Source organism: Monodon monoceros, unplaced genomic scaffold (genome assembly GCF_005190385.1).
Source record: "Monodon monoceros isolate NGI ecotype Baffin Bay Population unplaced genomic scaffold, NGI_Narwhal_1 Super_Scaffold_14, whole genome shotgun sequence".
NCBI lineage: Eukaryota > Metazoa > Chordata > Mammalia > Artiodactyla > Monodontidae > Monodon > Monodon monoceros.
The window spans coordinates 8,422,759-8,446,256 of NW_021703770.1; the positions used below are offsets into that span (position 1 = coordinate 8,422,759).

The 23,498-nt window shown below is 41.8% G+C and overlaps 1 protein-coding gene across 2 annotated transcripts in view; it reads left to right on the top strand.

Moving 5' to 3' along the window:
- ADCY8 (adenylate cyclase 8) overlaps positions 1–23,498 on the top strand; it is a 218,166-nt gene that overhangs the window by 167,349 nt on the left and 27,319 nt on the right. For both annotated transcript variants that reach the window (XM_029222774.1, XM_029222775.1), the window contains 3 exons: positions 5,483–5,655; positions 13,496–13,574; positions 22,179–22,337. In XM_029222774.1, the coding sequence (XP_029078607.1) occupies positions 5,483–5,655; positions 13,496–13,574; positions 22,179–22,337 (411 nt within the window). The remainder of the gene's footprint in view (positions 1–5,482; positions 5,656–13,495; positions 13,575–22,178; positions 22,338–23,498) is intronic.

Sequence of the window (23,498 nt, forward strand, 5' to 3'; positions counted from 1 at the left end):
ACTCCAATTTTCTTCAGTACAGACTTAGAAGAAATTCTTAATTTGTAATTTCCCAACTCAATATATCATCTGAGAGAAGAAAGCCTTGAGTATTAAGAAGCAGAGAAGTGTTACAGTACTTCGTCCATCTTCTGTAAAATGGGCATAAGAATAGCACCTGCCCTTGGGTCATTTTAAGAATTAAATAAGGTGAAGCATAATAAAGTCATTCCTAGAGTATCTTGCACAGAACACACGCCAACAAAATGCTTAGTTATTGTCATTGCATCTGTCTTCCACTAACTTAGCCCGATGCATAGGCATCCTCACCGCCAGTCGATCCCCCATCTTACCTAGAATTCATCTAATATAAGAACCTCTAACCACGTAACATCTTCACTGAAGATGTTAATCCATCTTCTTCTACCTATATTTCAACCTAGTTACCAAAATGCCTGTAACCTCTTTTTCTTATTGAGGTACAGTTAATTTACAATATTATATTAGTTTCAGGTATACAACATAGTGATTCAAAATCTAATCCGATTAACATTATTATAAAATATTGGCTATATTCTCTGTGCTGTACAATATACCCTTGTAGCTTATTTAGTTTATACATAGTAGTTTGTACCTCTTAATCCCCTATCCCTATCTTTTTTTAAATTACTTTTTGTTGGAGTACAGTTTCTTTACAATATTGTGTTAGCTTCTACTGCACAGCAAAATAAATCAGCCGTACATGTACATATATCCCCTCCCTTCAGGATTTCCCTCACATTTAGGACACCACAGAACGTGAAGTAGAGTTCCCTGTGCTATACAGTTATGTTCCTGTCAGTTGTCTATTTATACATAGTATCTTTTTCCTAATTTGGGCACCTTTTTTTCCTAACTAGGGCACCCAAGTGCTGATACCCATTACAGCATCCAATCTTTTTATTTTTCTGATCAAAAAAAGTGTCAATATTGGGTGTCTTCTTGCCTCAGAATACATAGCTTATCTGTTCCTTTTCTTAAAAGATTGCTGGAAACTTTGCCCAGTATCTAACATTTCTCATATAAATCCTGGCATTATTATTTTTCATCATTAAAAGATCTAGGAAGAAGCAGAGAACCCCATTACTAAATGGGATACAGAGTCCTTGGGAATACATTTGAATATATTTGGTACAGCGTGTTACAATCAGATTAAAGGACATTACAGAGAGCAGTAATTCATTTGAATGCTGTGTCATATCTGTGTACATATTTTGCATTGTTGTAATTATAGTATATATAAAATTCTGTGTCCTTCTTTCCAGTTGTAAATTCTTTTGAAAATATTTTCTCTGTTACCGTTTAAATGTTCCTCTCAAAACCTTTGTCTGTGGGGATTTTTCTTCTTTGGATTATATGCTTTTTCACTACTATCTCCTAATTCCCCTCCTCACGCCCCCAACAATCCCTAATCGATGTCCTTACTTCTCTTCTTCCGCAGCCCCTCAAACATGATAGTTTCTAAAGTTTAGTCTCTCTTCTGTCTTTATTCTTTATATTCTTCTTGAGTGGTGTCTTCCAAACCTGTGAGCTCAGGTGAACAATGCGTGTCTCGAGACCCCAAATGTCTTCTGAACTGCAACCTCGTGTTTGTAGATGCTCACAAGAGTCCTTACTGAATCATCCCTTTGGTGCCTGAAGCTTGAGGGGCCTAAAACTGAACCTGTTCCCTTTCCCCCATCCTTTTTCTGTTGTTTTTTTCTTAGTAGTTTAATCCAAGCTGGGAATCTTAGCACCACTTCTGACTCTTCTCTTCTCCTCACCTCCAAATCACCTTTTATCTCTTAGGTCTAAGCCAAGACCTTTAAGTCTACTGGGTAGATCTCCTACCTTTCCTTAAATCTTCAGCTTTTCTCCTTTTTTTTTTTTTTTTTTTTTGCTGTGCACGGGCCTCTCACTGTTGTGGCCTCTCCCATTGCGGAGCACAGGCTCCGGACGCGCAGGCCCAGCGGCCATGGCTCACAGGCCCAGCCGCTCCGCGGCATGTGGGATCTTCCCGGACCTGGGCACGAACCCGTGTCCCCTGCATCAGCAGGCGGACTCTCAACCACTGCACCACCAGGGAAGCCCAGCTTTTCTCCTTTAATTACAATCCATCCTGTACTCTTCCCTTCCACAACCTATTTCTAAAGCACTGAGCTAATGAATCCACTACAAACATGAAACCCATTCATGGCTCCTTGTGGAATAAAGTACACACTTCTCAGTGAAACATGCAAGAGTTTTTGCAATGTGCTTTGCCTCCTATTCCTGCCTTATCACACCTATGAACCCCTATACCTAGGGTCCATTCAAGGGACACTCTAGGAGCTGTGGACCTTCTAAGTTCCTGGGGTAACAAAAGAACACAGAAACTATTCGTTGTTTAACAGAAACTTGGGAATTGCATTGAATCCAGCACCCTCCCAAGTTATAGGAAGCATGCAATTGATGGGTCCAGACCCAGCTGAAAGAGAAGGGTTTTCACAAAGCTTTCACAAAGTCGTAACACTTCTGTTCTTCTCCCATTTCCTGGTCCCACCCACACTATTCATTCAAGGCACAAAAGAAACAGATGAGAAGCTCCTAATGGTATTTTTCTAGGGGCCGCATTCCTTTGATGTCTTGTGGTTTACAGCATCACGGGAAGGTTCAGCTTTATACTTTAAAGTAGAAAGTTGCCTAAACCATGCAAGGCAGTGAGTGGGGTGATTCCTTTCAATGGATTGGCAAGAGCACACTAACACAATTGGCTGAGGCCACAAAAAGAGAAAGATCCGTTCAACCATTGTGCAAATGTGTGACTATATTTAGCTATTACACTTTCAGAAGTCTTGGTAGGGAAAGGAGGGCAACACATTTGAAACCTGCCTGCCTATGTTACTAGCTCTACTTAGGATCAATTTTATGATTCTCTAATGTACCCAAGGAATTCATTCTCCTATAGCTTTGTTCCTTTATACCTTTCAGTTCCCTCCATTCTGTCCTCCCAGAATGTTCTTCCTGTTCCATTTTCTGTCATGTAAAATCCAATCCATCCTTGAGATCCTGTTCAAACTCAGCTCTCCTATAAAGCCTTCTCCAAACTTGCTTCCTCCAGACAGAATGTACTCCTTCTGCCTCTGTACCCATCACATTGGATCACATTCCTGAAAGATCATTTTCCACAGGATGCTACCATTGGCATTTTTGTCTATTTCACATTTTAGACCATGAATTCCTTTAGACCTGGGCCATCTCTTTGAATTTCCAGTGCCTAGCACCATGCCGTGATTATGACATGCATGCAATAAATGCTGGTTACATTTTTTAAATTTCACTGTTGTGCCCTCGTAAGTTTTTGCTCAAGAGCACAATCATTTCAATGACTTTTGACCTAATAAGTGATTCATAATTTGCATCGACAAAGCCATGCATGACCATTTGTTTTGATGCAGGTAACAACGAAACAGGACCCCTCAGATCTATTCCTCTTTCCTCCATTTGTTTAAATGGAAGATCTTGGGAGTTTCTCTGGATGGAGAAAATAAACTCTGAGCAATGAACTTATTATTGCCTGCTCACCTCACAGCTTCCTTCACAGAGGCATCAAGATGAGTTAACCTAAAAATCTTGCCAAGGGAAGATCCTAAAGGAGAGTTGAAGAAAGCTTATCATCCTATTGGAGACAAGGACATAATTGGATTTATTAGGAAAGGAAGAGACAAAAGTAAAGGACTCCCCAAACACTGGGCCCCTTAAGGGCAGGGCAGTGCCTTATTCATTTCTGAGTCCACCCCCTGCACCACAAAGGCACTGGTCCTTTGCCCTCAGGGGGGAACTTATTCAGGGTGTTGTCCATATTTGTTGATATCACTGTTTGTTGAAAGTAGACCTGAGTGAGTCAGCTTGACTTAAAAAGTCAGCAGTCATGCCTTCAGTAGTTGCTCTGGGATTTCCAGAAATTCTTCTGCCTCTGCCCATACAGAAATTGTCTCTTAGTGTAATAGGAGAGGGAAGACAACCAGTTGTTGGAAAGAACCATGCATAACAAGGCTGGAATGGGTTTTAGAAATTATTAAGCCCAGTATGCCCACTAGAGTTACGTTTACATGCACAGGTTGTACCCAGATATCCTAGGTGCCACTTTCTAGTTATGAGAACTTGAACAATTTGCTTAAGCTGTATGAGCCTCAGTTTCTTCACTTGTAAAATGGCAATTATGATTCCCATCTTGACCAGTTACTTTGAAAATTAGAAGAGAAGACAGTGTGTATAAAAATCGAAGTACCGCCACCAAGTGGGCCTTTGATAACGCAAGTCTTATTCTTTTTTCCTACTGGATACTCAGAATCCAAACCTACCGTCCAGAATGATACATGGGATACTTCTATAAGGGAAATGGGTTGAGACACTTCCTACAGAAGGCTGAAATCTAGCTGGGCAGATTGACACCTGGGGGCACTCCAATATTATAGCCCTTGAGTGGCTCCCAACTGGCCTGTTGAGCAGCTACTTCTAATAAGGAGTGGCAGGACTTCCCCCGTGGTCCAGTAGTTGACTCTGCACTTCCACCGCACAGGGGACGGGTTCGATCCCTGGTCGGGCAAGTTCCACATGCCGTGCAGGGTGGACCCCCCCCAAAAAAATACGGAGTGGCAGGTATTATGCTGGGCTGTGAAGGATGCTATGGAGGAATGAGGCCGTATCCAGAAGCACCTGGAGACATGCGTGAAGGCTTCTCAGAGGAGAGGACACCTGAGCTAATGCTTGTGAGAGAAGTAAGGCTTAGTCACATGGATGAAACTTGAGAAACAGGGCACTGGAGATGCAAAGCACGGAGGCACGGGAGAGCAGGGAAAGACCTATGGGGGAGAGGCTGGAACCTATGTTGGGATTTGGAAAGTGAAAGGAAATCTGATATATGATGGTCTTGAGAGTTTTGCCATGCAGGAAGGAGAATATAATTTGTGGGAATGGAGAGCAATGAAAAGACTTCAAGTTAAGGAGTGACATGATCAGATCTGTGTTGTGGAAATACTGGATGGAGAATAATAGTGTGTATTCAGTAGGGATTGGGAGCTAGAAGCTGACAGAGCTGCCAAAAAAACTGTTGCAAACTGTAGGTGAGAGCTGAGACAGAAACAGCGTAGGAGGAGCAAAGTGGATGGATGTGCAATCTATTAAGGAAGTAGAATCTACAGACTTAGGATGACCTGGCTGTGGAATGTGGGGGAAAAGAAAGGCAACAAAGATGAGAGACCAAGGTTTCTGGCTTGAGGAATGGTGCAAATGGCTCCCCCAAGAATAGGGAACAGAGGTTTGGGCGGTGGTAAGGAAGTGATGAGTTCAACTTGGGACCTGTTGAATTTGAGGATGGCCTGAGACCTCCAAATGGAGATGCTCAGCAAACATCTGTATAAAGAGACCCACTGGAATCCATGACTAGGAGAGTGAGCCTCCCACATTCCTGTTGAATCTGACCACCTACCCTCTCTGTTTCCAGTACTTCGTCTTCACGGGGGTGTTGGCCATGGTGACCTGTGCGGTCTTCCTCCGACTTAACTCTGTCCTGAAGCTGGCTGTGCTCTTGATTATGATTGCCATCTATGCCCTGCTGACCGAGACCATCTATGCAGGACTCTTTCTGCGCTACGACAACCTGAACCACAGTGGAGAGTAAGTGCCCATCACTGTGTTCAAAAGGTGCTCAACTTTCAGTGGGAAATGGAACCATTGGGAAAACGATCGAGGTAGAGTTATCAAAATTTGGGGACTTAAGGAATATCAACATATTTCTTGTTGTGTACACTCTCTGGATTACCAGTTTAGGCAAAATTCCTAGTTTTCCATTTTATCCTGTATATTCATTACAGATTAATTAATGAATTAAAGTTTGGACTAAACCATAGCTCAGGCCTCCCCAGATCTAATAGTTGATGACTCCTTCAACTTTAATAGCTCTAAGATTTGTAGGGTCTGATTATAATTTTGCTGTAGCACTATTAGTAATAGCAGACATTGTGCATTGAGCATTTACTATACTCCTTGCATTTTGTTATTTTTGAAATATAGAAAAATACCAAGAAATAACTTAGCCTAGATTCCTTAGAGAACAGAGCCTGAGGCAAGCATGAAGTGCTAATGCAAACCCAGGGCAGCAAAACTGAGGGAAAAGAGACGTGAAGAAGAAAAGGATGGGAAGCAAACACAAGCAAATGCCATGTTGTGCTGACCCCGTGAATTGCAAAGCTGGTGCCTTGGGAGATGCATTCATTTGACCAATTGAAGTATCTCTGGGTAGGTGATGAGGTAGGGGAGTGTCACAAACAGAGGAGGGGAGAGGAATCTACTGGCTGCTGCCCTCCTCTTTCTCCCATTAGTCTCAGTTCATCTCTGGATGTACTTGCTGGTGACATCACCTGGCCATTTCCACAGCCCTTGGGGAAACCAGATCCCACAACTGCCTTATGGAGCTTCATGGGAGCCAGAAGTGATGGAAAGAGCCAGGGACTGAACATGTTGCTGATTGGCCTTGGGGGTGGGAAGCACGTTGGTCTCACTGAGACCAGAGCAAGTGGCCAACAGGCTGAGAGAAAGATGAGGTCAAGTTAGTTCAAGAAGGGACTTCCCTGGAGGTCCAGTGGTTAAGACTCTGTGCTTCCACTGCAGGGGGTGCGGGTACCATCTCTGGTCAGGGAACTAAGATCCCGCATGCCATGCGGTGCAGCCAAAAGTTTTTTTTTAATTAAAAAATGAAAATGCAAATGAATAAAAAAGCTAAGATAGTTCAAGAAGCCTCAGAAAATGTGCCTGATGCTAATAATGTGAACATCTATGAACCAACCCCTGGAAATAAACAATGCTAGCAATTAGTCATGTTTCTTTCTGCATTTTTAAAAGGATAACGTTATTTCAGATATTGTTGAAGTTCCCTTTCCCAGCATTGTTCTTTTATCCTCCTCCCAAGAGTCAGCTTCTAATGCACTTAATATATATGCTTCCCATCCATGTGTTTTATATATATTTAGTTTTGTCTGTATTATAAATTATTTATAAAATTCTTGTGTTGCCATGCAATATAGTATTTTTTAGATCCATCCAGCTTCATATCTACAGATCTGATTCATTTTCTTTTTGAATTTTATTTTATTTTTTTATACAGCAGGTTCTTATTAGTCATCCATTTTATACACATAAGGGTATACATGTCAATCCCAATCTCCCAATTCATCCCACCACCACCACCCACCCCCCACTTTCCCCCAAAATATGTTTATCCTTTGACCTATTAAAAGCTTATCAGTACTTCAGTGATCATCATTGAAAATGTCTCCTGGGGTTTAGATCTAAAAGCACACTAGCTGGAGTATAGGGTATCTGCATTTTCCACATTTTAAAATATTGCCAAACGGCTCTCCAACAAGATTGGAACAATTTCTCTCTTACAGGCAGTGGTCCTTGTAATTCTTATTGAATTCCTGAGTGAGAATTTTATCTCATTATTTTCGATAGTAGTTCCTTGATCATGAGTAAATTTGTGCATCTTTTTTGTTGTTGTTTATTGACCATTTTCGGTAAACTTCCAGGTCATGTCTTTTGCCTGGTTTTTTATTAGGTGGTTTGCGTTTTTCTTACTAGATTTGTAAAGGTTCTTTATAAATTCTAGGTACTAATTTGTGTCTGTTACACATCTGCATCATCCACTTTATATCCGCTACCCTATTTAACCCTCACGGCAACCATCTGAGGAACACAGGCTCAGAGAGGTTCAACAATTACCCAGTTGCACATGGCCAGTAGGTAACAGATCCGGATTCAAACTCAGGTCTTTCTGGCTCCAAAGTCCATGTTTGTAAATAATGCATACATCTCTCTTAAATCAAGATGAAGAATCTCTCACCATATGCCCAGGGTTCAAAGAAAGTCAAAACAGTTTCAAATTAGGTAAAATAGTTAGTGCCAAGAGATGTCCCATGGCCAAGCAGAAGATAGCACAAAAGACGGCCGAGAGATGTATGAACCAAATAGGCCACGTTGGTAGTAGAAATAAAAATTAAACCATCTAAAATCTATTCATTCAGAGGAAAACACAGCATTAATGGAACAAGCCAGGGCTTTGGCTTCAGATTCAGACTCTGTTGCATTGGGAAGTCTCTTCCCAACTCTGGACCTCACTTTACCCATCAGTGAAGTGGCGTAACTACGCTCTGGTACGGGACTGCGTGAGGCTCTGATGTGCCTGGCACATAGTATGTGATCAGTATCTGTTCATTCCTATCCCCTCCTTCATTTTTAGGAGAAAGGTTTAGTTCTGAATTCTGTTTTGAGGTCTTAAGGAAAAACTGGTAGTTAAATTGTTAAGTAGGGTTGTAAGAGTAAAGCAGAATCCCAAATTCCTTGCTGCTGACATTCAGGTGCTTTTCTCAGCTTCTTCCTGACTCAAGGTCAATTATTGGTTAGTCTTGTATTCACTCACACTCTGCTATCAACAGAATTAAATGAATAAGGAACGGAAGAGTTCGTTCAGCCTTCCCTCTCAGCTGCGTTATAAGTCAACGGGTCAGAAGTCAAACTGTGGATCCGTTTGGCAGCCTCAGTCTGCTCATGCTGTTGGAATTTAACCAACCCTGTAGGAGTTCACCTTGGTTCAGGGCATTTCTGCTGGTTGTTCCTGAGGGTCAGGTGCCTGGGAAAGTACAGAGAACCTTGCACAGGGCAGCCCGGCTGCACCACACTGAGATGACCCCAAATACTCAGACTCTCTATCGTCTCATGAGGCCCCTCCCTGACAACCCCCTGTCTCCGCGGACGACACTGAGCCCAAAACAGGGGAGGCACCCAGTGTCTTATCAGTGTCCCTAAAGATTCATCCTCCTCAGCATCCCTTCCAGGGACGACTACATCATGACATTTGTGAGTACAAGTTTAGGAGCTAAAGACCTGTATTCAAATGCCATCTCGACCATCAACCAACTGTGTGATCTTGAGCAAATTAATTAAAAGTGACGACCTCTCTAAGCCCTGCTTTTCTCATCTGTAAAGTGAGGATGATAATGGTTCCTATGTTGTAGGAATATATGAGACATCAAATGTGATCATGGAAACTTAGCACAAGGTCTGGCATAGCATAAGCACTTGATGAATACTAACGATTATTGTCAGACGTGACCCCTTCTATACCGCAAATACTGCTGTTCTAGAAATATCCCTACTACCATCTCTGGACTGCTGTACCCTACCTGATCCCCCAGCCTGCACTCTCAATCCACCCTCCTCAAAGCCGTCAAAGCCATGTGGTCAACACATTATCCTTCTTAAAATCCTTAAGGGTCTCCCTATTGCCTCTAAGGAACAAAAAGTTCAACCTGCTTGTCAAGAACGTCCAAGCTCTCCCTGGAGTCCCCTCGACTCCTCCAACCTTATCTCCTGCAGCTCCACAGGTCACCATTTATAGCCCGTAATCTAGCCACAGGAAACCACGTGCCGGTTACCAGATTCTGCACACACCTCCCCCGCCAACCCATCATACTCAAGGCCCTCCCCGCTCAGGGAAGCCCACTCTGATCATTCCTCATTTTCTAATCTGTGCACATAATTTTTTATCATTTTTTGCACTTTGTCTGTTCCAATCTTTAATTGCCATGTCTTCCTCTTCCATTAGAATAGGAGTTTTGAGGGCAAGGACCATTACTCATGTTCATATTTTTGGCACTTAGTGGAGTATCTGGCAACAGGTGTCCAATTAAATGTTTGTTGAATGAAATATGAGATGAATGAGTGACTGATGGAAATATTATTGCATTTAGGATCATATTACACCATTAGTTCACAGTAAGCTAAGTGTCATCTATCTACAACCCTATGATTTTTGCTCACCGTTACCCGTAAACCTTGTGTTCCCCATCCTGTAAGCACAATTTGCTTTCGGACTTAAGTGTCATACCTTTGTTGTGGGCTTTGGTAGGCCCTGCAGATTCACAGATGAATAAGACACTTAAGGAGCTTAGAGGCAAGTATTTATAAGTAAGTGCATGTAGGAGGGCATGATAGCTACAGAAAAAGCCTCGTTGAGACCTGGATTGATAGCCAGCCTTCACCATTCACTAGATCTGTGAGTTGGAGTGTATCGTTTAACATCTGAGTCTCAGTTTCTGCTTTACTAGAATAGCGATAATAATATTTTAAGTGTTGCTATGACAATTAAAGTAGGCAATGTATGCAAAGTGTTATTAGAGATATGACAAAATCAGCGCTAAGCAAATGCAGTCATTAGTATGGCAACAGAACGAAAGATAAATTCAAACTGGCTGGTTTATTTTGGGTTTCATGAGGGGAAATGGGAGCTAATAACTAAATTAAAATTTGACTTCAGGTGCTCAATCGCTAATGCTCCGAACTTGGTGCCTGAGATGTGAATTCTCATCCTGGCTGGGACACAAATCAGCTGTGTGACCTTAAGCAAGTGCCTTCTTCTCTCTGGGCCTCAGTTTTCAACCAATAAATTAAAAGGCTTGCAAGGACTATTATATTATGTATGGTACACATAATATGGAATTGGATGAATCCATTAAATTCACATTGTAAAGTATTTAATTACACGGAATTCTTCTCATAATACATACTAAGTGCAAAAGTAGGTTACAAAACAGTATGAACCATACAGTTCTAAATTTGTAAACATAAATATATTTTTGCGTAAAGGAAAAGGAAATGACACTGAGGTGATTCCAAAATATTAACCATTGTTTGGGTGGTAGGCTGAAGGATAATTTTTATTTTTTTATTTGTGAATTTGTATTAGCTTCCAAATTCACTACAACTAGAATGAGTACTTCTATAATGATTAACACTCAAATTAAATATGAATTTTTATAAGACATCAGATAAGATGATCTCTAAAGATTGTGGTATCCTTGAGAATCACATTATTCTACATGTGTTTTCACTTAGTATGTCCTTTTCTATGAGCATAGGGAGAGGATAACATTAATTTAGCAATTTTGTTAATACAAATAAATTAGTTCAAAATGTCCCGGGTTTTATGTCTCTGCCACCCAATAGCTAGAAGATATTGTACAGATTTCAGCCATTTGGCTCTCTTTGGAATTTCTTCAAATAGTCATAGAAGCTACAAAAAAAGAAAAAGAAAAAATCTCTTCTAAATTCAAGTCCCAGCTCTTTCTGGATGTTCCTTGGCCAGGGTGACTTACTGTGCATATTTTGTAGTCTCTACTCAGGTCATATTTTTTTCCATCTGAAATACATCCTGAAGACTCAAAGACCATTCATAATTTTCCTTTACTTCTCTCGCAAATTTGATCTAGCCATCTCTCTATTTTTAGTCAACCACTGCTTTCAAAATGATTCAAGAGGTGCTTATGTTTTCTCTTGAAAGTGTGTTTTAAGTGATAAATTGCTGAGCTTTAAAAAGTCTTCTGCAAAGTCTTTCTACAAAGAAAAGGATATCAGAAGTGCCAGTCAGAGCAGGAGTTTATTCCCGAGGAGCTAAACATAGGACATCTCCCATTCAAACTAAGCCGTGTGAACGAGTGATTTTGTAAAATGCCACCACCAGGGGCAAGAGGATGTGCTGGGAGCTTTAGGGGGTAAAGAGAGGGAGACATGGGCCACACCCCATGCCAAACACGTTACCAAGATTTGGTCAATTAATTCTCACAATTAGGGAGGTAAACACAGTTAGAGTCTTTCACAGGGCCACGAACTGAGGCTCAGAGATATTAAATGGCTTGTCCAAGGTCAAACCACTGGTCAGCAGCAGACCTGAGATGGGAAGCTGGGTCTGCATGACTACAAAACTCATGACTTTTTATTATTTTTTCAGGAGTCCACAAACTTCAGGGGCCAGAGAATTAATTGACATGAAGGAAAGGGTGGTACTGGAATGTGCCTATTCCCCAAAACAAGCACTATGGTGACTGTGACTGAATGAATGAATGAGTGAGTCCTAGCGCCTAAAATTCTGGATTGACAATATATGGCTCACAGTTCAACACTCTTCACTTCAGCGCTGGTGGTGGACAGCTCTAATAGATCTGAGTCTGCGTGTGGCCTCACTTGATATGTGATATTTACTTATCCCCCTACACTAGAGGCTTGTTAACCAGCTAGCTAAGCAAGATATATGTCTCATACCCATAGAATGCATCCCACCTTTTCCTCCCAAAGTCTTATTGACCTTTAATATTCAGCTCTTGAGTCTTCCCTGAATATCCAGCCTGGGTTACTTTCTCTTCCCATATATTCCCATGGTAACAAGAGTGTATCCTTACTAGGCGGTGTATCATGTTATGAAATTATCTGTCTGTTTGGTTCTTTCCTTTTCTGAACTGTTTTGAGGGCAAAGACAATGTGCCTTCTTCAGTTCTGTATCCTAGCATGTGCCTGGTACACAGTAGATGCTCAATAATTATATGCCTCACTGGAGCTACAGAAAAGAAATATAATAGTGAGTTTTATCTTTTATTAGCATCTTATCTCCAAGGAAAAGCAGATGGAGCTAGGAATTCACAAATCTGAATCTTGTTTCAGCCCACAGAGTTCCTTGGTCCCCTGGGTCCCCATGTGCACAATACCTCCCCAAGAGAAAGCACATTTCCATTCCTAAGTCCCTGTTCTACCTGGAGAGCTGGTCTGGGGCTGGCCCTGTGTAAGCTAGGAGGGTCTTTTAGCATAAAACTAGGTGAGAAGCTGGCCTTGGCAGCTGGGATCATGCTCCCATTTCCCTAAGCCCCATGCTACTCATGCTGGTGTCCAGTGAGAATAGAAAAGGGAAAGCTGGAGATTGCCTGGGTGCAGCCATATTAGTGCCCTTTCTACTCTCTCTGAGCACTGCGTCTCATCCATGAGGGCCCCACTGTGTCCTTAACCACATCAGAGTTAAGTTACCTCTGAGTGAGTTCTGAGCATATGTATGCTTGTGGTTGGGAAGCTATAAAACAAAAGAGTAATGTGATCTGGCTTTAGTGATAAAAAATATTCTAGCAGCCATGTAGAAGAGAGATCAAAGAGGGTAACAACAGTGCCCAAAATTGAAATAGGAATTTATATAAAAGCCTAAGTGTGGTTCTTATAGCACTTAGAACAGGGGCTGCCACATAGCAAGTACCTTGCCTGCCTCTTAAATAGGATAACATCTAAAGAAAAAGAGGGGATGTTTGTCTTCACATGGATTTTTGTGACAAGAAAGTATCAGAGCTCTTTGCAAATAGAAGACATCATTATTAATGTAAGTTCATTGTCTAGATGCTGGATTCTAGAGCCTCCCGGCAGGTATGATCTGTGTGACCTCATGCCCTTGGGGATCAACTGAGTTCTGAATTAGCCTGTATGAAAGCCTTATAGAGAAGCCCCTATCATATAGTGGGAGCTCAAGAAACAACTGCTTCTCTCTTTTTATCCCACTCCAGTCTGAACCTCAGTTTCCTAATGGGCCTCCTTGAAGTCCCTCCATGGTTGTCAATAACCATGCCACCATTTGCATTTCTTCTTCCAACAGAGATTTCCTGGGGACCAAGGAGGCGTCACTGCTGCTGATGGCCATGTTCCTCCTCGCTGTCTTCTACCATGGACAGCAGGTAACCTGACATTTTCCTCTAACTGCCTTTGATTACTTGGCATTTCCCATTGCCATAAAGTTCACCTGAGAGGCAGCCACTCATCTCTGCAATAAATGACTTCTAGTTGCTTGCAGCAAGTGGTGGTTCTTTTTTTCTTCTTCTTCTCCTTATTTTTTTGTTTTTTTTCCTTTGGCCTCACTGCGTGGCTTGCAGGATCTTAGTGTCCTGACCAGGGGTTGAACCCGGGCCCCTGGCAGTGAAGGCACAAAGTCCTAACCACTGAACCTCCAGGGAATTCCCAGCAAGTTGTGATTCTTAAAGAATCAATTCCTAGCACGCACCACTTAATAAAAAACTAAGATGGAGATGATTTGGAGAGCAATATGGTTTTCATTCCCTTTAGGTATATCTCTTTCAATGAAACTATTGTTAAAAAAAAAAAAAAAGAGCTTTTTCAATTTCTGCCTGAGGCAAACTGGGACCCCTCCCAGTTCTATTACTATAGGAGTTGTGTAAACTAGGTAAACATTCAGGTTTGGGGTTTTTTTGTTTTAATATTTATTTTATACTGAAGTATAGTTGATTAACAATGTTGTGTTAGTTTCAGGTGTACAGCAGAGTGATTCAGTTACACATATACCTGTATCTATTCTTTTTCAAATTATTTTCCAATTAAGGTTATTCCAGAGTACTGAGCAGAGTTCCCTGTGCTATACTGTAGGTCCTTGTTGGTTATCTGTTTTAAATATAGCAGTGTGTACATGTCCATCCCAAACTCCCAATCAGGTTTGAGGATAATCCAGGCCAAGGTTCCAATCCTGCCCTGCCTCCCAGAAATTTGTGGCCTTGGGCAAGTAACTTATCTCCCTGAGCCCCTGTTTCCTTCTCTCTAAAATAAGATGGTAATGCCCGACTAGGGCTGTTTTGAAGCATCATTTGAGATGATTGTATGCAGCATTTTGAGCACTGCCTTACAGAAATAGAGGAAGCGCTTCATCACTGATTTGTCCTGAGTATATAAAGTGCCTACCGTATCGATGCCAGTTCCCCATCTGCCAGGATCTAGGGTGGGCACCATGGATAGCACTGTGCAAAATCCCATCCCTGGCCCCAAGGGCTCCTGTCTCCTGGAGGAGAGCAGACCCTAAAAAATGCAATGGGGGATGTGCAATGTGTGGACCAGACTTGTTCAAGGACTTCAAGAGTCAAAGAAGCAGGAAATTATTCTGCACGGGAGCATCATAACAGGCTTCACCCAAGAGGTGTCACCTGCTCTCCACGTCCGGTACGATTTCTCCATGCAGACTCAGACCATGAATTCAGTAACATTCCTCACCTGGGGAGATTCTCACCTTCTGGTAGAGCCAGGCCCTGTCTGCTTCACTGCTGTGCTGTGGATCCCAGTCTATCTCTCTTTGTGTGTGCTTCAAAAAAGTAACCAGGAAAGGAAAAAAACAAAACAGGAAGACTCTCAGCCAGAGCAGAAATAGAAACATACCACTGAGAAATCACCATGGAGACAGGGAGGTAACGCATCCTGAGAAGCCAGGGATGAAACAGCTAAAAACCTAGAAGCTAGAGACACATACATAAGTTATTTGTAATAAAGCGAGATGGTAAAATGTAGTCAAGGGGAAAAAAGAGTAAATAAAACTTGGCAATCGAAGAAAAGGGGGTAAGAGTTAATATGTATCAAGCTCCTACTATGTGCCTGGCACTTCATCTGTGTTACCTCATTGGATCCTCTCAACAACCCTAATGGTCGTTATTATGGATCCTGTTTTACAGATGAAGAGAGTCAGGCTACTCAGCTAGTAAGTGAGAGAACTAGAATTCAAACCCAGATCTGTCTCCAAAGCCCACCTTTCCACTTTCTAGATTGGGGAAAGACAGAAAGAATTGTCTGCGTATCTTCACAATGCCAAGGGCATTCAATCCTGCAATATGACCTTACCTTGCTTTTCAGTTTTAGCTGAATTTATGGTGAAACAATAAGCCAAATGTCAAAGTCTGGCCATTTGCAGAATTCCTATATTTAGGTCTTTCTGGTTTTCTATGAGAGCTGGGGTCATGTCCTCCACATCTTAATGGCTTCTAGTTACAGGAGAGGACTCCTTAGTCTGACATGCAAATGACAACCCATCTGAGGGCCGTGAAGACAGAATCACACAATGCAATCCTATAGAAAAACATACGTACACTCCATCACACAGGCTTTAAACTGACAAGTGAGAAATTCTCAGAGATAGCTAAGAGAGAGCAAGTTCAGAGTAGGGGTCTTCGTTCCATGATAAGAAGGATGTTTCTATCTTCTCTGGCACCTTAAGGAATTACTTTGTCCCCTCTCAGTACTCCCTTCCGCAAAACCTTTCTAACATTCTGATTCCGTTTATTCTACTCTCCATTTGTCCTGGGAAAGCAGATAACCTCCTCACATGAAGATGGGTATAAAGTAAGAATGTATAAGTGAATAGTGACGGCCTGAGTGCTCAAGCGATATCTGATTTCTTTTTTCTTTTTAACTTTCAAAAGGTTTTGAAATTATGTAACTACATCCCATAACTGTAGCAGTTACAGATGTAAGCCTGGGAGTGGGGTAGGTAATATTCAAACCCCAACTCCGCCACTCAGGAAATATGTGACCTTCAGTAATTGACTTAATTTTCTGTCTCAGTTTTCTCGCCTATAAAATGGATATGATAATAACAGGTTTTATAAGTTGGTTATATACTATTACATGAGAATATGATTATAATATACCTCTCCCAGTGATTTGCACATAGAATAAGTGCTCAAAAATTGTGAGCTATTAATATTTTACTCTGAAAGCAAGAGTCTGAGACAAACAGGGAATTCCCTGGAGGTCCAGTGGTTAGGACTCTGTGCTTTCACTGCTGAGGGCCCGGGTTCAATTCCTGGTCAGAGAACTAAAATCCCACAAGCTGTGCAGCACAGCCAAACAAACAAACAAACAATGACAACAACAACACAACAAAGAAGAGAACACAGCAAACAGAGAAAGTATTATTATCCATTTGGTCCCAAGGCAGGAGCAGAGACTCAAGTCACTTGAGGTCACAAAGACAATAAGGAGGACCAGACAGAAACAGGAATCCAAATGCTTGAACTCCTAGGTCCATTCACTTTCCACCGTGTTCCGCTGCCTGTCTGCTAGAGGGTGCTTTCTGCAGGAGTGCGTCACTTCGAGTGTCATTTCATAACATCCATCAGAGTCCTGTTCATCCGGATCAAGTCCGTCTGCTCCTGGGTTTGCTACCAGCTTCCACCGTTTTCCCCTGTGACTCAGAGGCCCTCTATTTTTATTAAAGGCTGAATAATCCCCATTGATGCCCGGTACGCAGCAGCATCCCAGTGGGAGCATGTGTAATTTTACATCTCCAGAGTGACAGAGGCGGTTATGTAACTGCATAATTGGAAAAGCTCATCCTGCACATATGTGGAGCGATATGCCAAACACCTCCTCCTCTGAGGCAGGTGAACATCCCGAACGTTGGACAGAAGAGAGCAGACAGGTGCCTCCTACCTCGTGCCTGATTCACGTGCAGCCCTGAGATTTGGGCTTTGCCTCAGCATCTCCATTTAGAGCAGAGGAAGTCACACCTGTGCACGGAGACAGAGATTAATGAGGTCAGGTCTCCAGTCACTTAACTTCTAGGTCTGATAAAGACAGGCACTGGAATTGTGCAGCTTAAAAAGAAAGACCCAAGCCTTGGAACGAAATTCTTAAGTTTGCATCCCAGCAGTGCTGCTGGGAGAATAGGTGACCTTGAGATGCTCAACAGCCCAGACCTGCCATTTCTTTACCTGCAAAATGAAAAGTCTAATAGTTATCTATTGAGAGTTGGAGAACAGCTGAATGAGGTCATAGACGTAGATTATAGGGCTTAAGAGCCACAGCTTGGAGCCAAAATGCCCTGAGTTCAAATCCCAGCCTCTATTTGTGAATCCTTGGGCACCTGAGTTCACCTTACCATGCCTCCATTTCCTCAGCTGTGAAATGGGTATAATAAAGTACCTACCTTGTTGAACTGTTGTGTGATTAAATGACCTTCAGTACTTACGGAGTGCTCAGAACAGTGCCTGGTCCAAGGCAAGAACCCGGCCAGTGTTAGTTATCTTTCTGTGATAAGAGCCTGGCACAAAACATATGAACAATGTGTATTAGTTCCCTTGGTACTCTTTTCATGTAGCCGGTCCCTAAATGGTTTGGTAAAAATTAGGAGAGTGCACTTCCAAATCAGTTGACATTTCTTGAGCAAATGCTGAAGAATGATCACTTTTAAAAACTCAGTGCTTTGCTTTGCTTTGCTTTTCTCTTCATGTCTGCTCTAACCACACTGTGTTGAAATGATCTCTTTCTTTCTTATGCTCTCCTATCACCACTCAGCTGACAAAGAGACTGTTTTGCTTATCTCCATATGCCCAGCCCCTAGCACATAGTAGGTACTCAGTAAACTGAAACGGAATACTTTCCTTCCATGGACGTCTAAAAAATATGTGACGCATGCCTTCACGAGACTGGCTTTGTGAAGAGATAGGACTGTACTTGGACTAAAGTATCTCTTTATGAACATGCCTTAGATGCAGTGACCTGCAGTCAAAATGTAAAGTATGTTCTTGTCTCGCAACTGGAAAATTCTTGCTTAAGTCAACTTCTGAACTCCAGATTTCCCTGCTCATAGCTCTGATTTAGATTTAGTAGGATGAGAGTATTTCAACAGGAAAGAAATTTTAAAAATGATCTCTTGCTTTAACCAACACTGCATTTTTTAAGGGTGGAAATGAAACATTTCATTTGGAAAAAATTGTGGATAAAATCCTGTCCTGCAACTTGACAAATCAAAACTCGATGCTCTTAAGTCTGGAGGGAAAAAAAAAATGAAAGCATAGTTTCGATCAGATTTCATCCACAGACACCTTAAAGTCATAGTAATACTCGATAAATCTACATTTTAGACATTTCCGAGTTCTTTTGCATACATCATGCCTTTTGGTCCATACGATAGACCGTATGATAATCCATGTCTCGCATTAAACGAGATGAAGGCAATTATCCTCATTTTTTAGAAGGGGAACCAAAATACAAGAAGTTGAATGAATTTCCCACAGTCACACAGCAACATGGTAGAACAGGACTAGCGTTCTTTTATACAACCTGCAGCCACCACTTACGTTTTTAAAAATTTATTCTTATGCAAAATTTCAAACATATACGAAAGTATGTAAAATAGTATAATGAACTCACAGCTTCGACAGTCACCAGCTCATGTGCAGTCTTTTTTCATCTACATCCCTATTTATTTTGCTCACTGCTCCTTCCCAATTATTTTGCGGCAAATTCCAAATGTCCTATCATTTCATCTGTAAATAATTCAATATGCATCTAAAAGAGAATTTCAGCCTAATCACAAAACCATTAACACACTTTAAAAAATAAAACAGTAATTCTTTCATATGTTCAAGACTTTAGGCAATGTTTCAATTTCCTAATTAGTTTATATTTTTTTTAATTTTGTTTCAGTTGGGATCCAACTTAAGTCCATATATCGCCATTGACTGATATGTCTCTTATTTCTTTTTACTCTAAAGAACCACCCTCCTTTTTTTTTTTGCAATATTTTGTGAGAGCCACTGACCTCTAGAATGTCTCTCAGTCTAGGGTTTGTTGATTGCACCCTTTATAGGGGTATTTAACACATCCCTCTGTCCTTTGTTTTTCTTGTATTGGTAGTTATATCTAGAAACTTGGTGAGATTCAAGTTCAATTTTTTTCTGCAAAAAGATTTAATTGGTTAATTTTGTGAACTACTATTAAGAGGTATATAATGTCTGCTTATCTCTCTTTTGTGATATTAGCAGCTCTTGACAATAATAACCTACATTCATTTATATTCTAGGTAGTGATATTCCAATTCTATCAATATTTCATAATTTGCTAGCTGGAATACAGTTTTAAAGAGAACTTTCTCGGGCTCCCCTGGTGGCGCAGTGGTTGGGAGTCCGCCTGCCGATGCAGGGGACACGGGTTCGTGCCCGGGTCCGGGAAGATCCCACATGCCGCGGAGCAGCTGGGCCCGTGAACCATGGCCGCAGAGCCTGCGCGTCCAGAGCCTGTGCTCCGCAGCGGGAGAGGCCACAGCAGTGAGAGGCCCGCGTACCGCAAAAAATGAGAACCTTCCCCTCGCCAACTAGTTGTTACCTTCAAGTACAGCTCATAAAGCAAAGGCAGGGTAAATGCTTAATTCACCTATAAATTTTTTCCAAGTTTCCCAATAAGCTAGTTCCTGAGCATCATCAAGATGCAATCAATGAGGTTCTGTGTTTTAAGTGTCACTATGAACTTTTGCATTTTAACATATGTCTTTCATTTCGATCCATTGCAATTATTATTCTTATTAAAGTTCCACTTGCCATATATTTGACAGTGGGGTGGTCTACTCCTTTCAACATAACCCCAGTCTCTGTTGACTACTTGCTTTCTGGTACCAAAAAATGTTCCAAGCTTGTACATTTTCCTCCCTAAATTTCAGCCTTTTCTGCAAAGAGTACAAGGTCCCTTTTGTAGGAATTGATATTTTGAAACCACAATCTGGATACTGGGATGATTCATTGCTACTAGGTTTTCATTGTTTCTAGACCTTGATTTCTGTAGGCAGAGCCAGGAGATACATATAGATCATAAGTTCATAGTGATATCTTTCAGTTTTCATAGGACGCTAGGCTTTGGACTTAACCTCATCAATCTTATATCTGCATCTCCTTTTTCCCTTCCCAAAAATTCGAGTTCTCAGTGACACCAACACAGTTATTCACTTGCTTTATTCTATAATTCAGATACCATAATCTAACAATAATACTACAAACACCACCACCTACAAGGTGATTGTTATAAACGCTTTTAAGATTCTTGTTGCACTCTTTCTAGCCTCAGAGTATTTCTCCCTACGAATGTGCCATCAAATTATTGTGTTAAAAGGCATTTGGAATAGTTCCTCTCTGTGTGGTTGTACCTGTAGCTTCATTTGTTTGTTTGTTTGTTTTCACAGAGCTTTTAAAAAATCCATTTAGTTTTATAATTAAGTAAAATATTTCCATGATTCAAAAGTCACGTGTATAAAACAAGATACCATTTTAAAAGTTTAAATTCTATCCCTATTTCCCCTCCCTAGGCTTCCCTTCCTTATCTCATCGGTAATGATTTTTTATGGGTTTTTTACACCTCAATGTTTTAATAAATAAATTAAGAAATATATATATATATGTATATGGAGAAAGAGATGTAGATATGTCCTTTCCTTAGATCAATAATGGCAAACTCTGCATGCATTTCTCTGCTTCAGAGGCCAGCCCATCAAAGTACGTACAGAGAAATATTCTTTGTTTCTTTTTATAGCTGTATGTAATAGTTTATTCAACCAACAAAATGAACACTTGGATTGTTTCCACTTTTGCTATTACAAATTCTGCTGAATGAATAACCTTGCACCTCTGTTTTCTCATACTTTTGCCATCCACTGAGATTTGCACGTAAGAGAAAGAAAAGAGCTAGCTGAATTTCCTTAAGCCCTTGAATTCAGGGCATCTAACCATGTGTTTAATGGTACAGCATACTGTTCATTTTAATAGTTAAAGTCTTTGAAATAATGACATTTCCCAAAGCTGTGGTAAGTATAGTTTGTGAAATTCTTTAGAAAGGAAGCTCTCCACTTTCCAATGAAAAGGGATGCTAGGACAAGAGGGAACTAATGGTTATTAAATACCTACTATGAGTCACATGCTCTACCTATAACTTCCTAAATAATTCCTATTCCAAGCTTGCCTGGTCATGAGTGTTCATCCCAGTTTTAGAGATGAGGAAACAGAGATGTAGGTACTAGGCCAGGTAACAGTGCTTGAATGTGGGACCAGGACTCTAGGCCATATTGGTCTCACAACTAAATCCACTATCCTTCCATTATAAGCTCATACATTTCTTCCTTGTTGCCTTGACTGAGCTCAGACTCTAGAATTGGACTCTGGGATTAAACTCAAATCCTGGCTTCCCCACTAACGAGTGTGTGACTTTGGTCAAGTGACTTCACCAGTTTGCTTCAGTTTTCTCATCTGTAAAATAAGGATCTATAATAATACCTTCCTATGAGGTTTGTTGCATGGATGAAAGGAGTTAATACATGTGTGTTCCTTAAAATAGTGCCTGGTACCATCCAATAAGCACCATCTAAGTGTTAGCTGTCTTTATTATTGTAACTTATTTGTTGAGTCAACAAATAGTGACTGAACACCTTCCCTGTGCCAGGCACACTGCTACACGGTAGGGACGTGATGCTGAGCTGGTGAGAGGACCCCTGACCTCATAGCACTTACAGTACAGTGGAGGGCACAGACAATTACAAAATCATAGGTGCCATAATCCTAGGAAGGGGAGGTATATGGCCCTATGAAACCTATCACATTCTGATCTCTTCATGTCAGGCAAAAGGCCTCCCGGAATGTTCAGCTCAGGCTCTATTTCGTCTGTCAGGGGTTCTGGAGAAGCCTTGTCCGCCTACCACGTGTGTGTGCCTGAAAGCTTTCCTTCCCCTTCTGTCCCCTGAACCGCAGCTGGAGTACACAGCACGCCTGGACTTCCTCTGGCGAGTTCAGGCCAAAGAGGAGATCAACGAGATGAGGGAGCTGAGGGAACACAATGAGAACATGCTCCGGAACATCCTGCCCAGTCACGTGGCTCGCCACTTCCTGGAGAAGGACCGCGACAATGAGGTGAGCCCAGGCTGGCCTGGCCCCGGAGGAAGGGTTGCCATGGGAGGGCTGCAACTGGACACACTTGTCACTCATCCCAAGCTCGGGGAGGATTTCCCTGTCCTCCTGGGAGCCCATGAGCGTGGAGTCCATGCCAAGCACGTGGCGCCAGGCCACCCAAACTGTCCAGCACGGTGAGATACACACATGGCCTCCCCAGCATCCGGTACCTCATGTGTAAGACAGATGTAGTAAGATCTCCAGGGCAAGACTGAACTGGCATTTTAAAGTTTTATGCGTGTGTGTGTGTGTGTGTGTATAAAACAATTCCAGTTCGGGGTTATATAACCAAAAGGATTGAAAGTAGGGTCGCAAGGAGATATTTGCACATTCATAGTCATAGCAACATTATTTAAAACAGCCCAAAGTTGAAAGCGCCCAAGAGACGAATGGACAAGCAAAATGTGGTCTATACATAGAGTGGAATGTTATTCAGTCTTTAAAAAGAAGTAGAGACTTCCCTGGTGGCGCAGTGGTTAAGAATCTGCCTGCCAATGTAGGGGGACACGGGTTCGAGCCCTGGTCTGGGAAGATCCCACATGCTGCGGAGCAACTAAGCCCGTGCGCCACAGCTACTGAGTCTGCGCTCTAGACCCTGTGAGCCACAACTACTGAGCCCACGAGCCACAACTACTGAAGCCCGTGTGCCTAGAGCCCATGCTTCGCGACAAGAGACGCCACTGTGATGAGAAGCCCGCGCACTGCAACGAAGAGTAGCCCCCGCTCGCCACAACTAGAGGAAGCCCGCGTGCAGCAACAAAGACCCAACACAGCCAAAAAGTAAATAATTAATTAATTTTAAAAAAAGAAAGAAGTAAATTCTGACACATGCTACAACATGGATGAAGACTGAGGAACTAAAATAAGTGAAATATGGCTTAGCCTTTGACCACAAAAGGGCAGCTTTCTCTGAGCAAAGCAAACTAAACCTTCCAGGAATCTGAGTCACAACAAACATTCGAAAAATATTTGTGAGGCACAGACTGTGGTATAGGCACCATGCCAGCCCCCTAAAAGGCTCTGGGACTCTCGTGGTGAATTAAATACACAAGGACTTGCCATCATGTAGCTTATATTCAAGCAGGGGCAGACAGATAACAACCTAGTTCAGAAACACGTTGT